General features: G+C 38.5%; 1 protein-coding gene across 4 annotated transcripts in view; it reads left to right on the top strand.

Annotated features, from left to right (window-relative positions):
* FNDC3A (fibronectin type III domain containing 3A) overlaps nt 1–18,552 on the top strand; it is a 214,672-nt gene that overhangs the window by 82,058 nt on the left and 114,062 nt on the right. For 2 of the 4 annotated variants that reach the window (XM_077811423.1, XM_077811422.1), the window contains one exon: nt 17,143–17,218. In XM_077811423.1, coding sequence (XP_077667549.1) covers nt 17,143–17,218 — 76 coding nt within the window. Of the gene's footprint in view, nt 1–16,170; nt 17,219–18,552 lie in introns of those variants that run through there. The other 2 variants (XM_077811425.1, XM_077811424.1) reach the window with 1 other exon arrangement.

Here is an 18,552-nt window from a genome sequence, read left to right as displayed (position 1 = left end):
TTTTTAATATATTTATAATTTATCTGTATGAATTTTTCATTTAAATTTCTCTTTACACAAATTCCAAGTAGAGAATTTTTTTCACAAAAGTAAAATCCAAGACCCTCTATCCAACCATATCACAGGACCCCACAGAATCATCCTTTAGTCTCAACCCCTCCATCTGTGGAGCTTGTAACCTCAGAAAATGCTTGCAAGAAAAGATGGGCTGGGCAGTATACCCAGAAGGTTAACAAATCTGGGCTTTGGAGGGCCAAGATGGAATGTGTATTCTAGAGTCAAGGAACCGTCATGTGGAAAGCTCTGCTAGTCGCTCCTCTTGTTCAAATAGAGGGAACTCCAACTTGAGGACCTCAGCTGATTTAGACTGTGACATTATAGCCCTCAGAGAGATGACCCTTCCAGTGATCAGGTCCTGAACGGGGGACGAAGTTGAACTGTGTGGTATCCTGCAGGAGAGAGCTACTGAGGTGGCAGAACAATTGCTCAGAACCACTCTTCTGGAAAAGAATGAAGGGAACCTCCCAAGCGACCCCATACATTCCCACTAGTGACTGCAAGTATCCCAGTAATTTCCTTGCCATTGGTATCAAGGGCAGCTGACAGATCTAATAAAGTCAGTAAATGTTTTCTCTTCAACCACTGCGAGATCATCAGTCAGCACAAATGAATACAGTGAAAGGGATTGACACGTGTAGAAGCAGCTGGAAACAAGAGGTTGCAAATACAGTATGACTAGTCAGTTCAGTGGTTCCATTTGGGAACTGCTGCCGTATAATAAATTTTCAACTGCTTTTGTGTTAAGATTCGCTGTAAAGGTCTGAAGGATCTACCACTTCCTGGAAGAGATTATTCCACGATGTGATAAATCTTATTCCCTAATTTTTTACTAATATTGTTACTACGTTTTCCTTTTCCCTTTACCATACATCCTGAGTTTTAAAATACAGGATAATGCTTTTGGGGGAGAAAGATGGAGGAAAAGTTGAGGGCAAATGGAAGGAATAGAAGGTTTGAAGAATAGAAACTTAATTTTCTAAAAATAGAAAACGTTTTAAAGAGAACCTGACGCAGATAAGAATGTCAAAGTCATTAATTAAAATCATTATTAGGATTTCTTAAGGGTTCTGTTCTACTATCAGTGTCCACGTGCAACTCCTACATACATTAAAAGACAAGTTAAATGCATTTTTAATAAATCCATTCCTTCATTTCTTACAAACCTTAAATGATCAAAAGTGAACATTTAAAAAATTAATTTACTTTTCATTATTTTTGCTTTTTCTTTTTGCATTAATGTCTCAGTGCTTTGACTGTAGATACTGCAAAGGGAGAGTTACTTATTTAAAATATTTCTATTAGAATATTTTTTTAGATCATGGAAACACTTCTATTGGTCTTATGTTTATATTTTTTTCTGTTTTAAAAAACCTATGTTTTGGAACAGAAATAAGCCTCATGCTTCAAGGTGTAAGTCAGTCCCCTAACCATTTGGGGTTCATACACAGCTTTATTTAGGGGAGATTATCCTGTAACTGTGTTCTGCAGGATTTTTTGGAACTTCCTTTGAAATGTCCTGGCCTCTGGTCTTGCTGGATAATATGGACCACTAACATGATCTAGTATGGCAATTCCTGTGTTCCAAATAGATAATACTTAGGTTATATGTTGTGAGTTTATCAGTAGACTTCAGAAGACCAGAAATGCAAATATAATTATTTCAGTTTTATAGATAGGAAAATTGTGGCACAGACAGGTGAAGTGATATGCACAAAATCACACAGCATGTCAGTGGTAGAGATGGCAATAGAATTTTGGTCTCTTGACTCTCAGTCCAGGTTTGTATTCATTGGACCACACAATAGTCCTTGTGTTTTTATTTTTTAAACCAAGATCTTTGGGCCAAATTTGACCTGATAATTTCCTTTTAAATAGAGGTCTGTGCACATGGATGGAAGGCCAGACCCTTTAAATCCTAAAACTGAACATTTTAAAAAAAAAAAAAAAGTAGTCATAATGTACTGAAGCTTTTGGCTTGGACTTTTGCTTAAAAATAAATTGTGTGTGGTTCATACCATATTTCTAACTCTTGACATTATACAACTGCTAAGCTGTTTGTTTTGTTTTAGTTGATTGTAGGCTTGGTCTTCTCATACATAAATATGCATTACGTATTTATCAGCTTTGAGGGTATTCATGATTAAAATAGTGCCTGAAATATAGAAAACTTAGAAATTATCAGAATGTCTGAATCTAATATTATCATGTCCCGGATATCTGGTGGTTATGACATCTTGTTGAAGACATTTTGTCCCCCGCAGTACTTACAGTCCTGGAGTTAAAAATCTTAAATCCAGCTTCATGTATATGTGCTATTAGGGTCAGTTTGTTCAAATATACTGCATCAGGATATCATCACAACCAAATGTCCATAAATAGATCAGAGAGACAGTGGACCCAAATTACCATAGAGATCAAAGGTGACAGAGACAGGATCTTGTTAGCAACCAGTAGTGGCCAATTTGAATTTAGCAGATCAAGACTTGAGTGGGAAGAAATACAGGGAGAGCTGCAGGAGGAAGAGGGACACAATCTTTTTCCTCCTGATTATATTTCTTAAATATGCAACTCTGTTTCTGTACATGATAGCATTTAAAATAAACATCTATAAATAGTAAACATTTTCAAGCAAAATTAGGAGATGGAGGAATAAAAAATGACAAAATATTTTATATGCATAATGTTAGGTATTTAATATTTTATAGAGTATATGAGAATAATGTGAGGAGCTCAGCAGCTGGATAGTGATTTATTTTCTGCTATGAAGCTCATCCTCTAATAAACTGCTTTATTTCTGTTCATTTGTTTGCAAACTGAAGCCACCCACTGAATCATATATCCAGATACAGAGCCAGAAGTTGGTGCATTCCCAGCTAGCAGAGTCTATCTTGGAATCAGAAGGCTAAATTAAAAATATGACTCTAAAATGGAATATATTTGGAAGGTTTGCTCCTTAAATCCTAACCTTCTGTTGACTGACGTTATATGATCCAGAAGCAGATGCTGCAGCAGCTATTTGTTGATTTAGTTGCTATGGTAACATGATACATTCGTGTACAGCAGGAAGCTCACTGTACATTGGCTAATTTGATAGGAAGCAAGGCTTGAGGTAGGTATTGCTGACTATACTGATAATTGGTCATACCTTTAACATCCTGCCTCTACATGTGTTATGGATGCACAGCTATAGAGAAAGATAAAGAGAGATACTGTAAGGAATGGAGTTTAGGCTAGGTTGCTCTGTTAAATAGAGGGAGGCCAGTGTCTGGCACGTCAATGAAGATAACCTCAGTTTTTAGTGAATGGAACAGATTGGAACATCCGGAGTGGTGACTGTTGAATCTTCCTTCACCCTTTGTCAGTGTGGTAGCACCAGTTGAATGAGAGAAATAAAAGGATGCGAGCCACAGTAAGTGAAAGTGCTAAGGCTTTTGAATGGTTTACTAGATTAAGCATGTCAGTAACTAACATCTTGATTGGAGCTGTTAGCTGGTTTTCACAGTGGGAAAAAATTATTTGTTATGTGTACGTGCCCTGATAACAATGAGTGTAAACCATGGCTCTGCAAGGAGGTATGTTTGTATTATGTTTTTTTCCCAAGATCAAACAAAGAAGCCAAATCTGAATGTATTTCATCTTATCACGGACAAGACTGCTAGAGATGCACTATGTGCATTTTATAGAGGACTTGGCTGTATCACCCGTTAAGCAAGATAAGTGGAGCATTTTAAAAATCTTTACAGTTGGAATCACTAAGCACATTAGCTGTAGCTTTGTTCTAATTTGTAAACTGTTTTAAAATTAATTTACATTTTCACTGTCTGCCTGAAATACTTCTGATTAATATTGCTGGGCTAATTACATTTGCAGCATTTTTAGACAAAGCTCTATAGAGTACCATTTTTATATTGCTGCAGTTTTACTAGTGTATTTAAAGATGATGCAATTTGAATACAAAATGTTTTCCATCATCTGTTCATTTCTGTTGACAACTGTTTGCCAGTTACTCAGCAGCTGTATTTATGAAATACTTAATGTAGAGGCTTTCATGTTAAAAAAATAATGTAGCCCTTATCTCTACTTTTGCAGTAAAACACCTAGGAGAGGAATGTTATTTCTGCTTTTGCAGACCTTGGTCATGACTGGTCTTTTTAAATTGTGGTTTCAGAGTGCTAGAGAAATATACTTTATCCATATTACCTTTAGCAGTTACAGCTAGTTAGCCTGTTTAAAAAAAAAAACGAGAGAGCGAGCTCTGCTTTTCAACAGCACGATGATTTTTTCCCATTTGTAATCAGTCCTATTAACAGTAGCTGTACCTCTTACCTTACTGTATCTTTCATTTGAATATCTCATACCACAGAGCTGGGTTACATCAGAATATATTTCTTCACAATATTGTCTGTGACTTCAGTCATAAGCAAAGTTAATGTAATAAAACGGAATATTTTCTGGTTTCTTCCCTTTAGTAAGAAATATTATAATTTGTTATTGCCCTATACCTATTCCACCACATATTCCAATAATTTTAATAGTGATGCCAAAATTTGAGTTTACACATTCCTATTAAAGACCACATTGTTTTGTCTGTGCCATTTATGTTTCTAGTGATAGATGTATCAACTTTTCCATTACAGATTGATAACTTGCCTGTAAAAATTCATCCCAGGGTGTAACTTGATCCTAAAAACAAAAATTTAAAAATTTCTAAGAACGAATTTAGCCAGTTTTATAAGGGTATGTCATGTCTGAACATCCCAAAACTGGCTCATTCCCTCCCTCTCCCATATATAAATAATTTCTACTTCGAAAATACCTCTTCCACCAAAACTAAAGTACAACTCTTCATGATTTGCTGTTCTCGTGATGACATAGGGTGCTAGTTTGTGGAGAGAACGGAAATTGCGCCAGCTATTCACATGTACAATTGTGTCATGAGCAAGACTGTAGGACATGAAATAAGGAGTAGTGATGTGTTTAATTTGCTCAGGCTTAGAGCCTGTATCCACAAACTATTAGTTTTCTCTTCAAAGGACTGATGATCCTTTGATTTTGGAGAGCTGTGTTAGATCAGGAATCTGACAAGCATGGTGATGTCCCCTTTCATTGATACAAGTTCAAAAATATTTCCTGTCTTTTGGGTTTTCATTTTGTCTTGTGCCTCAGTAAATATAAAGACATCATTTTTGAAAGTGAAATGTTGCTGGTTGGAAGTCAACAGTATAGACTAGCTTCAGAAGCCCAAGCTACTTTTAAAAATTGTTACTCTGTTCCACACTAACTACTTTATTACAGTTTTAACTGCAGATACTTGTGTCTATATATTCTTATCGTATAATCACTTTCCATCTGAGAGTTGTTGTATTTTAAATACATAGCCCATTGTACATTGTAAAAGATTTTGAAGATGTTGCTACGAGTACCAAACCTGTAAACAAAATTTGGCTAAATCGTAATTGGGTACCTTGATATTTAAGTTTATGTTGGCTTAAGTTATTAGCCCTTAGTATAATCATCATATTTCAACTCTGCCCGTTTTAAAATAAACCTCTCACAAAATAAGAGTTACCTAATAAAAACAAAATTCAAATAATATTAAGACTCCAATTTAACCTCCCACTGTGCAAGGAACTCTCTCTTCAGTGCACCTTGTTGAGCCCATGAATTGCAGAGATCTCCTTAAATCAGGTGGATCTTCATACCACATGTGCTGTTCTGCTTTTGCACAATAGAAAGGGAGAAGGTTAGAGGTGTAGCCTTAACTGTGGGTCTGATTGCTTTTGACCATTTGAACATATATGAGTTTGTTGTGATACTTTTCCTGAGATAGTTGAATTCAAACTGCTCAGAGCTAAACTCTCAGCAGGAAAGAGATCTGTTAATACACCACATTATGGCAGTAGTATTTCACTTTATGTAGATTCTTTTTCAAATATCTCTGCAGCTGCAAAGGTGGTGGATATATATCTTCCTGCATGCTGATGGAGGGAAAAAATTGAGACATCACTTCCCCTTTAAAAAAAAAAAAAAAAAGTGGGTGGCTTAATTGTTTTTCCAGAGTCCATCAGTTGTCTTCAGTTCCTTTGGCTGGCTAGACTCTTGTTTTGACCCTTTGGGCCTGATTCAGAGAACTCCCTCTGCACAGGATACTCTGGGGAGCAAAAGAGAGAAAATGTATATATTTTACTATGAAGTGTCCTATGCTAAATAGTTAATCCTGACAAAGGATTGGGGAGATATTTTACTGAAGTAAAAAGGATTGATTCACTATTGTCACTTTGGTTTTATCTCACTGGTAGATAAGGTCAGCATTTTTTAAAATAACCCCAGAAAGAGGTTTAATCCCTGCTTTCAGTGCAGTCTGAACTATGGAATGATGCTGCCATAAAACTGGAGTGACATGGTGAATCAATCTGTTTTCCTCTTCTTCCCCTTCTCCTTCTCACTCACCAAAGCCTGGATTAGCAACTTTGGGTATTGCATGCTTCATAGTAAAGTCTATACATGTTATTCTTTTTTGCTCACTGAAGTGCCCTGTGAGTAGCAGGGGTTTTCACCTCTTTAACTGACAGACAGTACTTTGTACAAAGAAGACCTGTGATTGTGGTTTATCCTATTTTTTCCTTAAATGGCCAGGAGGCAAAGAGCATCTGAGAAAAAGTTGCCCCAGCTACTGAAGTGTACGTACTCCTCCTGTGGTTTCACCAATCTTATGTTGCTTTTAGGGCTGTTGAGCTATTAAAAAAATTAATCATGATTAAGCACATGATTAAAAAATTAATTGTAATTAATCACACAATAAAAAAATTAATTGTGATTAATCGCACTGTTAAACAATAATAGAATACCATTTATTTAAATTTTTTAGGATTTCTACATTTTCAAATATATTGATTTCAATTACAACACAGAATACAAAGTGTATAGTGCTCACTTTATATTTATTTTTCATTACAAGTATTTGCACTGTAGAAAGCAACAGAAATAATATTTTTCAATTCACCTAATACAAGTACTGTAGTGCAAACTCTTTATCATGAAAGTTGAACTTACAAAATGTAGAAGTATGTACAAAAATACTGCATTCAAAAATAAGACAATATATAATTTTAGAGCCTGCAAGTCCACTCAGTCCTACTTCTTGTGAAACCAATAGCTTAGACAAACAAGTTTGTTTACATTTTCAGGAGATAATACTGCCCAGTTCTTGTTTATAATGTCACCTGACAGTGAGAACAGGCATTCGCATGACACTGGTGTAGGAATCGCAAGATATTTATGTGCCAGATGCACTAAAGATTCATATGACCCTTCATGCTTCAACCACCATTCCAGCGGACATACATCCATGCTGATGATGGGTTCTGCTCAGTAACAATCCAAAGCAGTGCGGACTGACACATGTAGATCCAAATACACACAACTTAAAATGAATTTCCATTAGCTTCCAGTAGCAGTACAGCTTACATCTTTTCAGACTTCGAGCCACTAGTGACTGAAGTTCTCATAACAGCCATAAATCACACAGAAGGATGACTACATTTTGAAGTGTCTTTTAGTCTTTTAGTGCTCTACAAAAATAACTATGCTTAAACAGGGTTGTGAGGCAAAAAAAATTCTATGTCCTCATGGGAAAGGGAAAAAATTGTATTACACTGTTGAGCCCTAACAGCAGCTAAACATATTGTTAATCCTTAACAGTGTGCTCATTCAGGCCCTTCCAATCTCTCTCCATTACCTTTTTTGGGGATGATTTAAAGGTGTATCTATATCAGTGGTGGCTGAAATTCTGTGACCTGCGTTGTGCAGGAGGTCAGACTAGATGATCATAATGGTCCCTTCTGACCTAAATATCTATGAATCTATGAATCTATGTTCATTTTCATCATCTGAGTCAGATGCCACCAGCACAAGGGTGATTTTCTTTTTTGGTGGTTTGGGCTCTGTAGTTTCTGCATTGAAGTGTTGCTCTTTTAAGACTTCTGAAAGCATGCTCCACACCTCGTCCCACTCAGATTTTGGAAGGCACTTCAGATTCTTAAACCTTGGTTCGAGTGCTGTAGCTATCTTTAGAAATCTCACAATGGTACCTTCATTGCATTTTGTCAACTCTGCAGTGAAAGTGTTCTTAAAATGAATAACATGTGCTGGATCACCATCCAAGATTGCTATAACATGAAATATATGGCAGAATGTGGGTAAAACAGAGCTGGGGACATACAATTTTCCCCCGAGGAGTTCAGTCACAAATTTAATTAACGCATTATTTTTTTAACGAACATCATCAGCATGGAAGCATGTCCTCTGGAATGATGGCTGAAGCATGAAGGGGCATACGAATGTTTAGCATATCTGGCACGTAAATACCTTGCAATGCTGGCTACAAAAGTGCCTTGCAAATGCCTGTTCTCCATTTCTGGAGACATTGTAAATAAGAAGAGGGCAGCATTGTCTCCTGTAAATGTAAACAAACTTGTTTGTCTTAACGATTTGCTGAACAAGAAGGAGGACTGAGTGGACTTGTAGGCTCTGAAGTTTTACATTGTTTTATTTTTGAGTGCAGTTATGTAACAAAAAAAACCTACATCTGTAAGTTGCACTTTCATGACAAAGAGCTTGCACTACAGTACTTGTATGAGGTGAATTGAAAAATACTATTTCTTTTGTTTATCATTTTTACAATGCAAATATTTGTAATAAAAATAATATACACTTTAATTTCAATTACAATACAGAATACAATATATATGAAAATGTAGAAAAACATCCAAAATATTTAATAAGTTTCAGTTGGTATTCTATTGTTTAACAGTGCAATTAAAACTGCGATTAATTGCGATTCATTTTTTTAATCATGATTAATTTCTTTGAGTTAATCGCATGAGTTAACTGTGATTAATCAACAGCCCTAGTTGCTTTCTTTCCTTTTTAGTAACTGATGGTGTTCTGAGCCTAGCAGCCTGTTAATGCGTGTGTCCTGTTGTAGGTATGGTGGATACTGAGGTAAAATTAAAAAACAACAGCAAAAAGAATAGAGTGAGTATGTTCTATGATTCCTTATTTGGACAGAACCTTTGTCTTGATCAATCTAGTTCAGACATTTGGGTCTGTCCAGATCCTGCTTTAAAACCCAAACAAAAGAACTCCGGGGGAACACAACAAAAAACACGACAGCACCACCACAGATCAAGGACATCCCAAAAGTCCCCATAGCATCCAATTCCTCCTTGTCCTGGTTGACTTTTTCTCCCAGGTGCCTTTTTTGTAATGGAGACCCTGTACTTAAACTCACTAAGCAATGTAGGAGAATTTTTAATGCTCTCTTAATCTGAAACGTGTCTTCCTGTGTATCTCCAATTGTCTGACTCATCCAAAATTTATCTGCCTTGTTTTGAATCAACCCTGGCTATTCAAGTCCCTTTCTGTATTTTAACTAAGTAAAACTCCCCAAATGGATGGAGTCTCTCTCCATTTGAACTATGATGGTAGGTTGATGTCAGTAAAATCAGAACTGAAAGTGAACTTGGCAGCATATTCTTGGAAATCTCATGGCTGAGAGATAAATTGAATCAAACTCTTTCCACATCTTAGGCATTAATCCATATTTGGGCTAGTTTGATACACAGTATGAGTTAGTGATACTGTACATATCTTCTATCTAAGTATGCAATATGAATTGAGTAGCAAAGTGTCACTTTGTTCGTTTGACATACAGAGCTAAGCAGAGAATCTACTGAGGGGTGAGAGGAGGGAGTTGAGAAATGGGGCCAAACTGAGGGTATATTTACACCACAAATTAAGGAGTAATTGTAGCATGGTAGGCATATCTGGTATAGGCTACCAACCCGAGTATATTCCCTGGATCCCCAGTGGGCTTGTCCTGGAGGCAGATAGTCAGTGAAAGAAATCTTTCCTTCCACATCTTCACAGCTTTTGTTACCCACACTAGCTAAATTAAAAGTAGTGCAGTCATGCCTACACATGCTGCAAATACACCTTAATTTGAAGTGTAGAGGCACCCTTAGGAAGAGAAGACCAAGTTAAGAGGTTGCAAAGAATTCCTGACTAAAAGCATAGTCAGCTAAGATTGCATGTTATCAAATTACTAGATAAGTAATTTGCCATTATTTTGACTTCAAAATTATAGCTGAGGCACATTAACACAGTAGAGGGACAGACTTGTTGCATTGCTCTTCAACCTATGATCAGAGGTCTGACACAGAAGATCCAACTAAACCATGCATTTACACATACATTATAATTACTATGTAATTTACTGTGGTGAATGGTGATAGATAAAGAATTTGAATATTTGAATTTATAATTTTTAAAATCCATGTATTATGTGTGGGACACTGCTTAATATCAGATGGAGAGCAGTGAACCCCTGGTCATAGAACCTTGACATGGACGCTATTAAAGGGGCTGAGAGAGCCCTTCCCAACCAGGAGAGCACATGTATGTCCACTATCATCAATTTATTTGTGACAATATTGTGGTGAAATGTTGGTAGAAGACAAAAAATTAAAGACTAGTAAATTCAATAAATGCACTTTGTAGGCCTGAAATACTGCTTTATCTAGGATGGAACCCAGTATTTAACTTCAATACAGCATTCAGCTCACTGTTAGTTTAAAACTTCCTTTCACTTCAGGTCTCAATGTTCAATCCCATGTGTGTGGCTGGATCCCACTCTGATTAGATATCCTAACATGTGAGTCACCACAACCATGCAGCCCCTGTTGGAGCATAGAACTGATCTACTGAGGGTCAGGCAAGGAAGAAAGAGATGATCTTGAAGTTTAGATACATCAGGAGTCAGGAGGCCTGAGTTTCTATTCTAAATTCTGCTGTAAACTTCCTGTGTTACGTTGAGCACTGTGTTCTCTTTGAGCACAAGTACAGTACTACCTTAATTTCCTTGTATGCGAAATAATACTTACCTATCTCATAGGAGTGTCATGAGTCTAAGTTGAGATCTTTTGTGGGAAGAGTAGGGGAGGGGGCGAGAATCTTAGATATCTATGTTGTCCTTGGGTCTTAATGTTAAGTACTATTTTACTTGCTTTGAACAGCTGCATGAGTCTGAACAGTGATTCTTCTTTGAGTGCTTGCTCATATCCATTCCCATGTAGTTGCACGTGCTGCGTGCATAGTCACCGTATGGTTTTTCCCTCAGCGGCATCTGTCAGGTCAGCTCTGGTGCTCCCTGGAGTCGCATCCTCGTGCCGCGGTATATAAGGGCCTGCTGCCCCGCTGCCCCCTGATTTCCTTCTTTCCACCTCTAATGGTCGCTGGAACTGCTCGTCCTTGCTTTGCAAGTACTCTCACCAGAGGACTTTGGACTTTTGTCTTTTTCTCCTGTAAATAGTTAAAATTTTAGCTGTTAGTTGTTACAGACTAGTTAGTAGTAGTAGAGTAGGACCCCGCTTAATGGGGTTCTTCCCTGACACCAGGACATGCCTCGGACTTTGGGGTATAAGCCGTGTGAGGCTTGTCACAAGCCTATGCCCATTAGCAACCCCCACTCGGCTTGCCTCAAGTGCTTGGGTGAATCCCATCTGCATGACTCTGCAGGATTTGTAAAAGTTTCAAACCCCAGACCCAGAAAGAAGGGGACCAGAGACTTAAGTTCTTTCTGATGGTGGCTCTTTGCCCTCCCTTGGAGCCAAGTCATGCCGACTCAGCATCAAGCACCTATGCCTCTGTAAAAAGCGCACCAGCTTCTTTAAGAGAGAGCCACCACAGCCTGGCCTCTCCGGCACCAAGGAGGGACTCCTCATCTGCGTCCTGGGATTCCCGGCTCCACCAAAGTTCGCCCATGCAGAGGAGGTCTGCTCACATGGCACTGATCCCATTCACTGATGCCGCAAAAGAAACAACGCAAAACAGACAGGGTAAGCTCCCCTACTCCAAAGCCCGCCAGTCACAAGGAAACTGGCAAAGTGACATCCATGCAGGGCCACTCGGGTTCAACAGCTGCCAAATTTGGTACCGTCGACAACGGCCCCAGTGAGGGGGCCGTTGAATACAGTGCCATTGAACTCTCCTCCGAGGGAGAGCCACAGGAGTGCAGGACTGGAGCTTCCATCGATGCCATGAGGCGTTCTAGGCAGTGTTCTAGTTCAGGACTTAATATCCCTATCAGTACTGCCATCACCAACCAGGTGCTATCCAGCACTGGAGGCGAGAGCGGCTATCGCACCAAGACCACAGATGCCGTTGAAAGGTAAGCCAGCAATGATGCAACAATTACAAACTACATGACAACAATGTTCTGTATAAACAGACAGGGTGGAGCATGTTCCTCTCACCTATGTCAGGAAGCTTTCCACCTTTGGGAGTTCTGCATAACCCACTCGATCCATCTTAAGGCCTCTTACCATCCCGAGGCCCAGAACATGTTAGCAGATCATCTCAGCAGTTCCTTCTCCATTCACAAGTGGTCCATTTGACCGGAGGATCAATATTCTAGAGATGGAGAACTCCCCAGATAGACCTGTTTGCGACAAAGTACAACAGGACATGTCTGCAGTACTGCTCCTTTCAGAGTCACATTCCAGGCTCGCTCACAGACACGTTCCTCCTCCCCTGGAAGGACCATCTTTTCTACGCATTCCTACCCATTCCGCTCATACACAAGGTCCTGCTGAAGGTCAAAGGCACATAGTGAGCCCGATGCTGATATCGCTGGCCTGGCCATGTCAGCACTGGTTCACCACTCTCCTGGACCTCTTGGTGGAAATAGCAATCACGCTACCTGTGTTTCCAGATCTAATCTCTCAGGATTATGGATTTCTACATCATCCAAACCTCAGATCTCTCTATCTCACAGCCTGGAAGCTCCATGGCTGAATCTCTTTGGAGTTAATGTGGTTGGGGACGGTTCAAGAGGTTCTGTTAGGGAGCAGAAAGCCATCCACAAGGGCCACTTACATGGTAAAATGGAAAAGGGTCTCGATTTGGTCAGTACAGAAAGGGGTCTCACCCATCTGAGCACCAATACCATGTATTCTGGAATATTTACTACATCTGAAACAGTAAGGGATGTCTGCGATTAAAGTACACCTGATGGCTATCTTGCCTTTTCACCCAGGGTGAGCAGCAGGTCCATTTTCATTAATGCGCTCTGTAGCCATTTTCTTAAGGAACTGGACAGGCTGAGGCAGCTGATCCCACCTTGGTACCTTAACTTAGTACTATCAAGACTCATGGGAGCCCTGGTCAAGTACTTGGCAACATGCTCTTTGCTTTACTTGTCATGGAAGGTGGCCTTCCTCGTGGCCATCACCTTCGCCAGGAGTGTCTCGGCAATCAGGTCCCTTACTTTGGAACCACAATACATAGTTTCAGAGTGGTAGCAGTGTTAGTCTGTATCACCAAAAATAATGAGGAGTAATTGTGGCACCTTAGAGACTAACAAATTTATTTGGGACTTCATCAGATGCATGAAGTGGAAAATACAGTAGGCAGGTATATATACACAGTACATGAAAAGATGGGAGTTGCCTTACCAAGTTGGGGGTCAGTGCTAACGAGACAATTCAATTAAAGTGGAAGTGGGCTATTCTCAACAGTAGAATACCAAGGGAGGAAAAATCACTTTTGTAGCGGTAATCAGGCCAAAGTGATCAGGGTGGCCATTTCAAACAGTTGACAAGAAGGTGTGAGTAACAGTAGGGGGAAATTAGTTTTTGTAGTGACCAATCCACTCCCAGTCTTTATTCAGGCCTAATTTGATGGTGTCCCATTTGCAAATTAATTCCAGTTCTGCAGTTTCTTGTTGGAGTCTGGTTTTGAAGTTTTTTTGTTGAAGAATTGCCACTTTTACATCTGTTATTGATGACCAGGGAGATTGAAGTGTTCTTCGACTGGTTTTTGAATGTTATAATTCTTGACGTTTGATTTGTGTCCATTTATTCTTTTGCGTAGAGACTGTCCGGTTTGGCCAATGTACATGGCAGAGGTGCATTGCTGGCACATGATGGCATATATCACATTGGTAGATGTGCAGGTGCCTATCCCTGCAACAAACCCCGTTGGCAACTCTGTCCGCATATCTATTCAAGGGACACCATCATAGGACCTAACCACATCAGCCACACCATCTGGGGCTCGTTCACCTCCCTCACTCAGAGCATATGGACACACAAAGGGGCAGAATTAAGGTTGCAGAGTCAACTGTAAATATGGCTTTTCCAAGCTTTTGAGTTCTTGACTTTGCAACCTCAATAACTTTCTTTTAACTTAGTTTTTGGTTTGTGCTTTTTATTGTAATCTGTATAGAGATGTAGTTAAATCCAAATGAGCAGATATTGTTATCTAATGATAAAGTGTAGAAGGAAAAAAGTATCCCAAGAACATAGTGCTTTGGTAATCCCTGTACACTGGAAGAGTGAGACAGAAAAGCAGTCATTGAAAGAGTGGTCACAGGGTTAGCAGGAGACTGGAGAACGAGGCAAAGATAGTATTATCACAAAAGCTAAGGGTGAATGGACTATACAAAGAATGAAAAGTAGGGTCAGAGGCAGCTGGAAAGGTTAAGGGGTGGGGGTGAGAATGGAGTAGAGACACTAAGACTTCACTAGGATGAAATAAAATAAACCGTGGAATTCAAATGCTTTATAAACATATGTCTAGGTAGTTTTTTAAAAAATCCCTGAAATTACAGTTTTAAAATCTATAAACTAACAATGCAAAAAACTTAGTGGAGAGTATAATTATTTACCCTGATTGTGTACGTCAGCGGTTTGTAGATAACCATGAGCCCTTTAGTGGATTTCCTTCTACTTGTCACTTTTTTTTTTCTTACAAGCATAGCAACATACACAAGGTGTTCTATGCAATTGGCACTTAAATGCCTGACCTGTACACTCCAGGCCAAATTCCGCTCTGTTGAATATATATAAATTTGGAATAATTCCATAAACTTAACTGAGAGCAGAATTTGGCCCTCCATCTCAAATATAAAATATGTCAGAGACATTCATGAAAAAAGTTCTAGAATATGGTGTGCTGTTTTCATTTGTATATTTTGTATAAAACATTCATAGATTTAATGTATCATACATTGATAAAATGGCATTCACTTTTAAAAGCAAACAAACATGTAGCCATTTAGTTCCAGCAGTCTTGGAGTTTTTCAAAGGCAAGTAACACCGGTAACAAATGGAGAGTTGTAGAGTGTGTGAAAATATGAACTTGAATTTTTTTAAAAACAGATGTTTAAAGTTAAGCCAAATCTGTATTTAGGCACTGAAATAAGTGGCTGGATGTTGAGTCCTGAGTATCTAGTAACTCCCATTAAGTCACTATTAAATCAAGATTAAAAACTGTGATTTATATTTTTATTTTACTTTTATTTTGTTTAATTTGTAAAGGTAATCAGCAAAACGGGGGAAAGGAAATGCTTTTGTCCCTCCCCACCCTCTTTCTTCTCAATGAGGTATTAAAAAGGTGGCCTGAATGGTTGTGTTTTCTTTTGGAGTTTTTGGGGAGAGGAGGATTATTAATTGTTTTTAAATACTTTTTTCTTATTTTAAGTTAGAAAGTCAGACTTTGTTTATTTTATTTGGAATACTCTGCACTGCTTCAGAACTGGCAGGATTATGACATTGTAAGTACCAAGAATGTGAGCATTTAGCAATTGTGCAGGGAAGGGTTTCAGTTTAATCACCTCTTAATTTAAATGCCCAGAAAACAGTGGTGAGGTAAGATCTTTGTGCAAGTTTCAGTACCATTGCCTCTTCAATGGAAAGCTGATAAAGTTCTTTCTTCAGTTTCTAGTCCTCCAAGGTGTCCTCCAGCAAAACAGGAAATTGTGGTTTATTATTCCTAAGGTGAATAAACAGGCAGGGGGGAAAAAAACACTTTAAATTTTTGTCCAGCCTTTATTTAGTACACTATAAAAAATAAATAAAAAAGCACAAACCCAATTTATTTTCCTTAGCATGTTAATTTTTAATGTCCAGGACACTGGTCGATAGTATGTATTAAAATATATTGCATTGTGGTTTATGTGAGACAAAGGACAAATGCCATGTTTGGACAGACCCAAATGTTTGACTAGACTGAACAAGACAAAGATTCTGTCCAAATAGGGAATCATGAAGTACACTCACTCTGTTCTTTTTTTGTTTGTTTTTAATTTTAATTAGGTTCTTTTAGTAATTATAAAGCCTTTCCCAAAGAGAAAAGGCATTCTAATAATTAAGACGCAAAAGGCTGAAGAGGTTGCCGATTTCTGGTTTTGGTACAGATCAGTCTTCCTCTGTTTATTTCAGTTATCAAGTAATGTACAATTGATAGAAAAGCAAGATGGTTCTGCAACATTCGAATGGGTAAACAGATTTCCATGATTAAAAATATACATACAATGTTTGATGCTGCACATCTGAAGCTCTTACTCTGTCATTATTTATGTAATGCTTTATCTATTAACGAAAGTACAAACATACTAGCACTGTGAACGGAAAGAAATTGCACAATACTTCCCTCATGCTGAAAGCTGTTTGCCAAGCAGTTCATAGAATCATAGAATATCAGGGTTGGAAGGGACCTCAGGAGGTCATCTAGTCCAACCCCCTGTTCAAAGCAGGACAAATCCCCAGTTTTTGCCCCAGAACCCTAAATGGCCCCCTCAAGGATTGAACTCACAACTGTGGGTTTAGCAGGCCAATGCTCAAACCATTGAGCTATAAGCCTTCTTTATGAAGCTATCAATAATGTTTTGATTAATGTCCAAGTTAATAGGTCATATTTATAGTTGGAATAATATAATATGAAATACCTCTTTAAATTTCACCAGCAATCCAGAAAGTAAATTATGTAAAGTTACTGCATCAACCATTTGTTGGTTTAATCTTTGAACTTTCAAAATGTTTTACATAAAGATTTATATTTAAGTCATGTGTGTACCTTTATGTTAACTTAATTCATTTCTTTCTGGGAAGAAGGTAGCAAGCAAGCAGCGTGCTATGGAAAGGAATGTATACATTAAATGGAAGAAAGATGGCCTGTTGGGTGCACTGGTTATGTGATGCATTCCTATGTAACAGTTTCAAACACCTTTTTATTTTTAAGGTTATTCTGGTGCAAGTTAATCCAGGGGAGGCTTTTACAATAAGAAGAGAAGATGGACAGTTTCAGTGCATTACAGGTAAAGATAATAATGTATTTCCTTGATATTCTCATTTTATTTTAGTATAAACAGAAGGTATTGCAAGAAATTCTTTCATTGTGTAAATGTGTGGTTTTTGAAGTTGTAGGAAGGGGGTTGATGAGGATATGATTTAAAAATAGTTTTAAGGAAGATTCCAGTTAATGCTAGTGTATAGCTTTTTTTTCTTTTTCACTATCATAACCATAACCAGTGCATTTTTACATGTATCATGAAATAAAATTCTGCAAAGGAAATTACTGTAAAGTCTACAGTGCAGATGAAGACGTACCATAGCAACAATTATGGTTTTGCTTATTTATTACATGCAAATCTCAGTTTTAGAATTTAAAGCTGTAATTTGGTTTTTGAAAGTTACTTACTGACTCTGGAAACCGTTTGTTTGGCAGTCATTTGAAGGTAACTGTAAAATTAATCCTGGGGATTTTTAAGGTAGAGAAGAAAATGTAGCAATGAACTGTTTTAAAAAAATGAAATCTTCATTCCGCTTGTGGAGAGTATTAAACGGTTCCTACTATAATGACAGCAGGACCAGGAAGCAGTGACTATCACAGCAGTCCATGAATGTACAGGGACCAGTTGTGAGAGTAGCAGTGCTTCTGGCATTAGACTGGCCTCTGTGCACCTGGTCTCCCTGTGCTCACCAATGCAGGTGTGGTATGGTATCGTACTACTTAAAAAGTTGGCACTAACAGGACATTAATCTGTAAACTTCATGCATTCTTAGAGGCACTTACTCTTTACTTTCAGAGAACAATTGCTATCATGGTAGAAACATAGGCCTGGATGAACAAAAGTATTTAGGTGCCTAAGTCCCTGTTTTAGGCACACAAGTCCCAGTTTCAGGACCACTGTGAAGCACAAAACTCCCACTAAACCTTGTAGGCGCCTACGTTTTTGCAGTAAAAATTTCCCAGGCACCTATGTTTCTGCCTCTGTGCATGCACACTGCTGCCTCCCTTAAGTCTCCTCCAGATGCCTATCTCCTGCCTAATCCCCAGAGTGATTTGCAACCCAGAGGAAGATAGGCATTCGGTTGCCTAAGAGCTTGTCTTCACTTAAAGCACTACAGTGGCATTGCTGTAGCGCATCAGTGAAGACACTACCTACGCTGAAGGGAAGGGATCTCCCATCAATTTAGGTACTCCACCTCCCTGAGAAGCGGTAGCTAGGTTGATGGGAGAATTCTCCCATTGACCTTCTGCTGTCTCCGGGAGGGGGGGGCAGATAGGTCGGTTTAACTGCGTCACTCAAGGATATGGACTTTTCACGGCCCCTGAGCGACACAAGTATACCAACCTAGTTTCCTAGTG

Source organism: Eretmochelys imbricata, chromosome 1, assembly GCF_965152235.1.
Source record: "Eretmochelys imbricata isolate rEreImb1 chromosome 1, rEreImb1.hap1, whole genome shotgun sequence".
Taxonomy (NCBI): Eukaryota; Metazoa; Chordata; order Testudines; family Cheloniidae; genus Eretmochelys; species Eretmochelys imbricata.
Note: the sequence above shows the minus strand (reverse complement) of the source record. Positions and strands in the feature narration are given on the sequence as shown.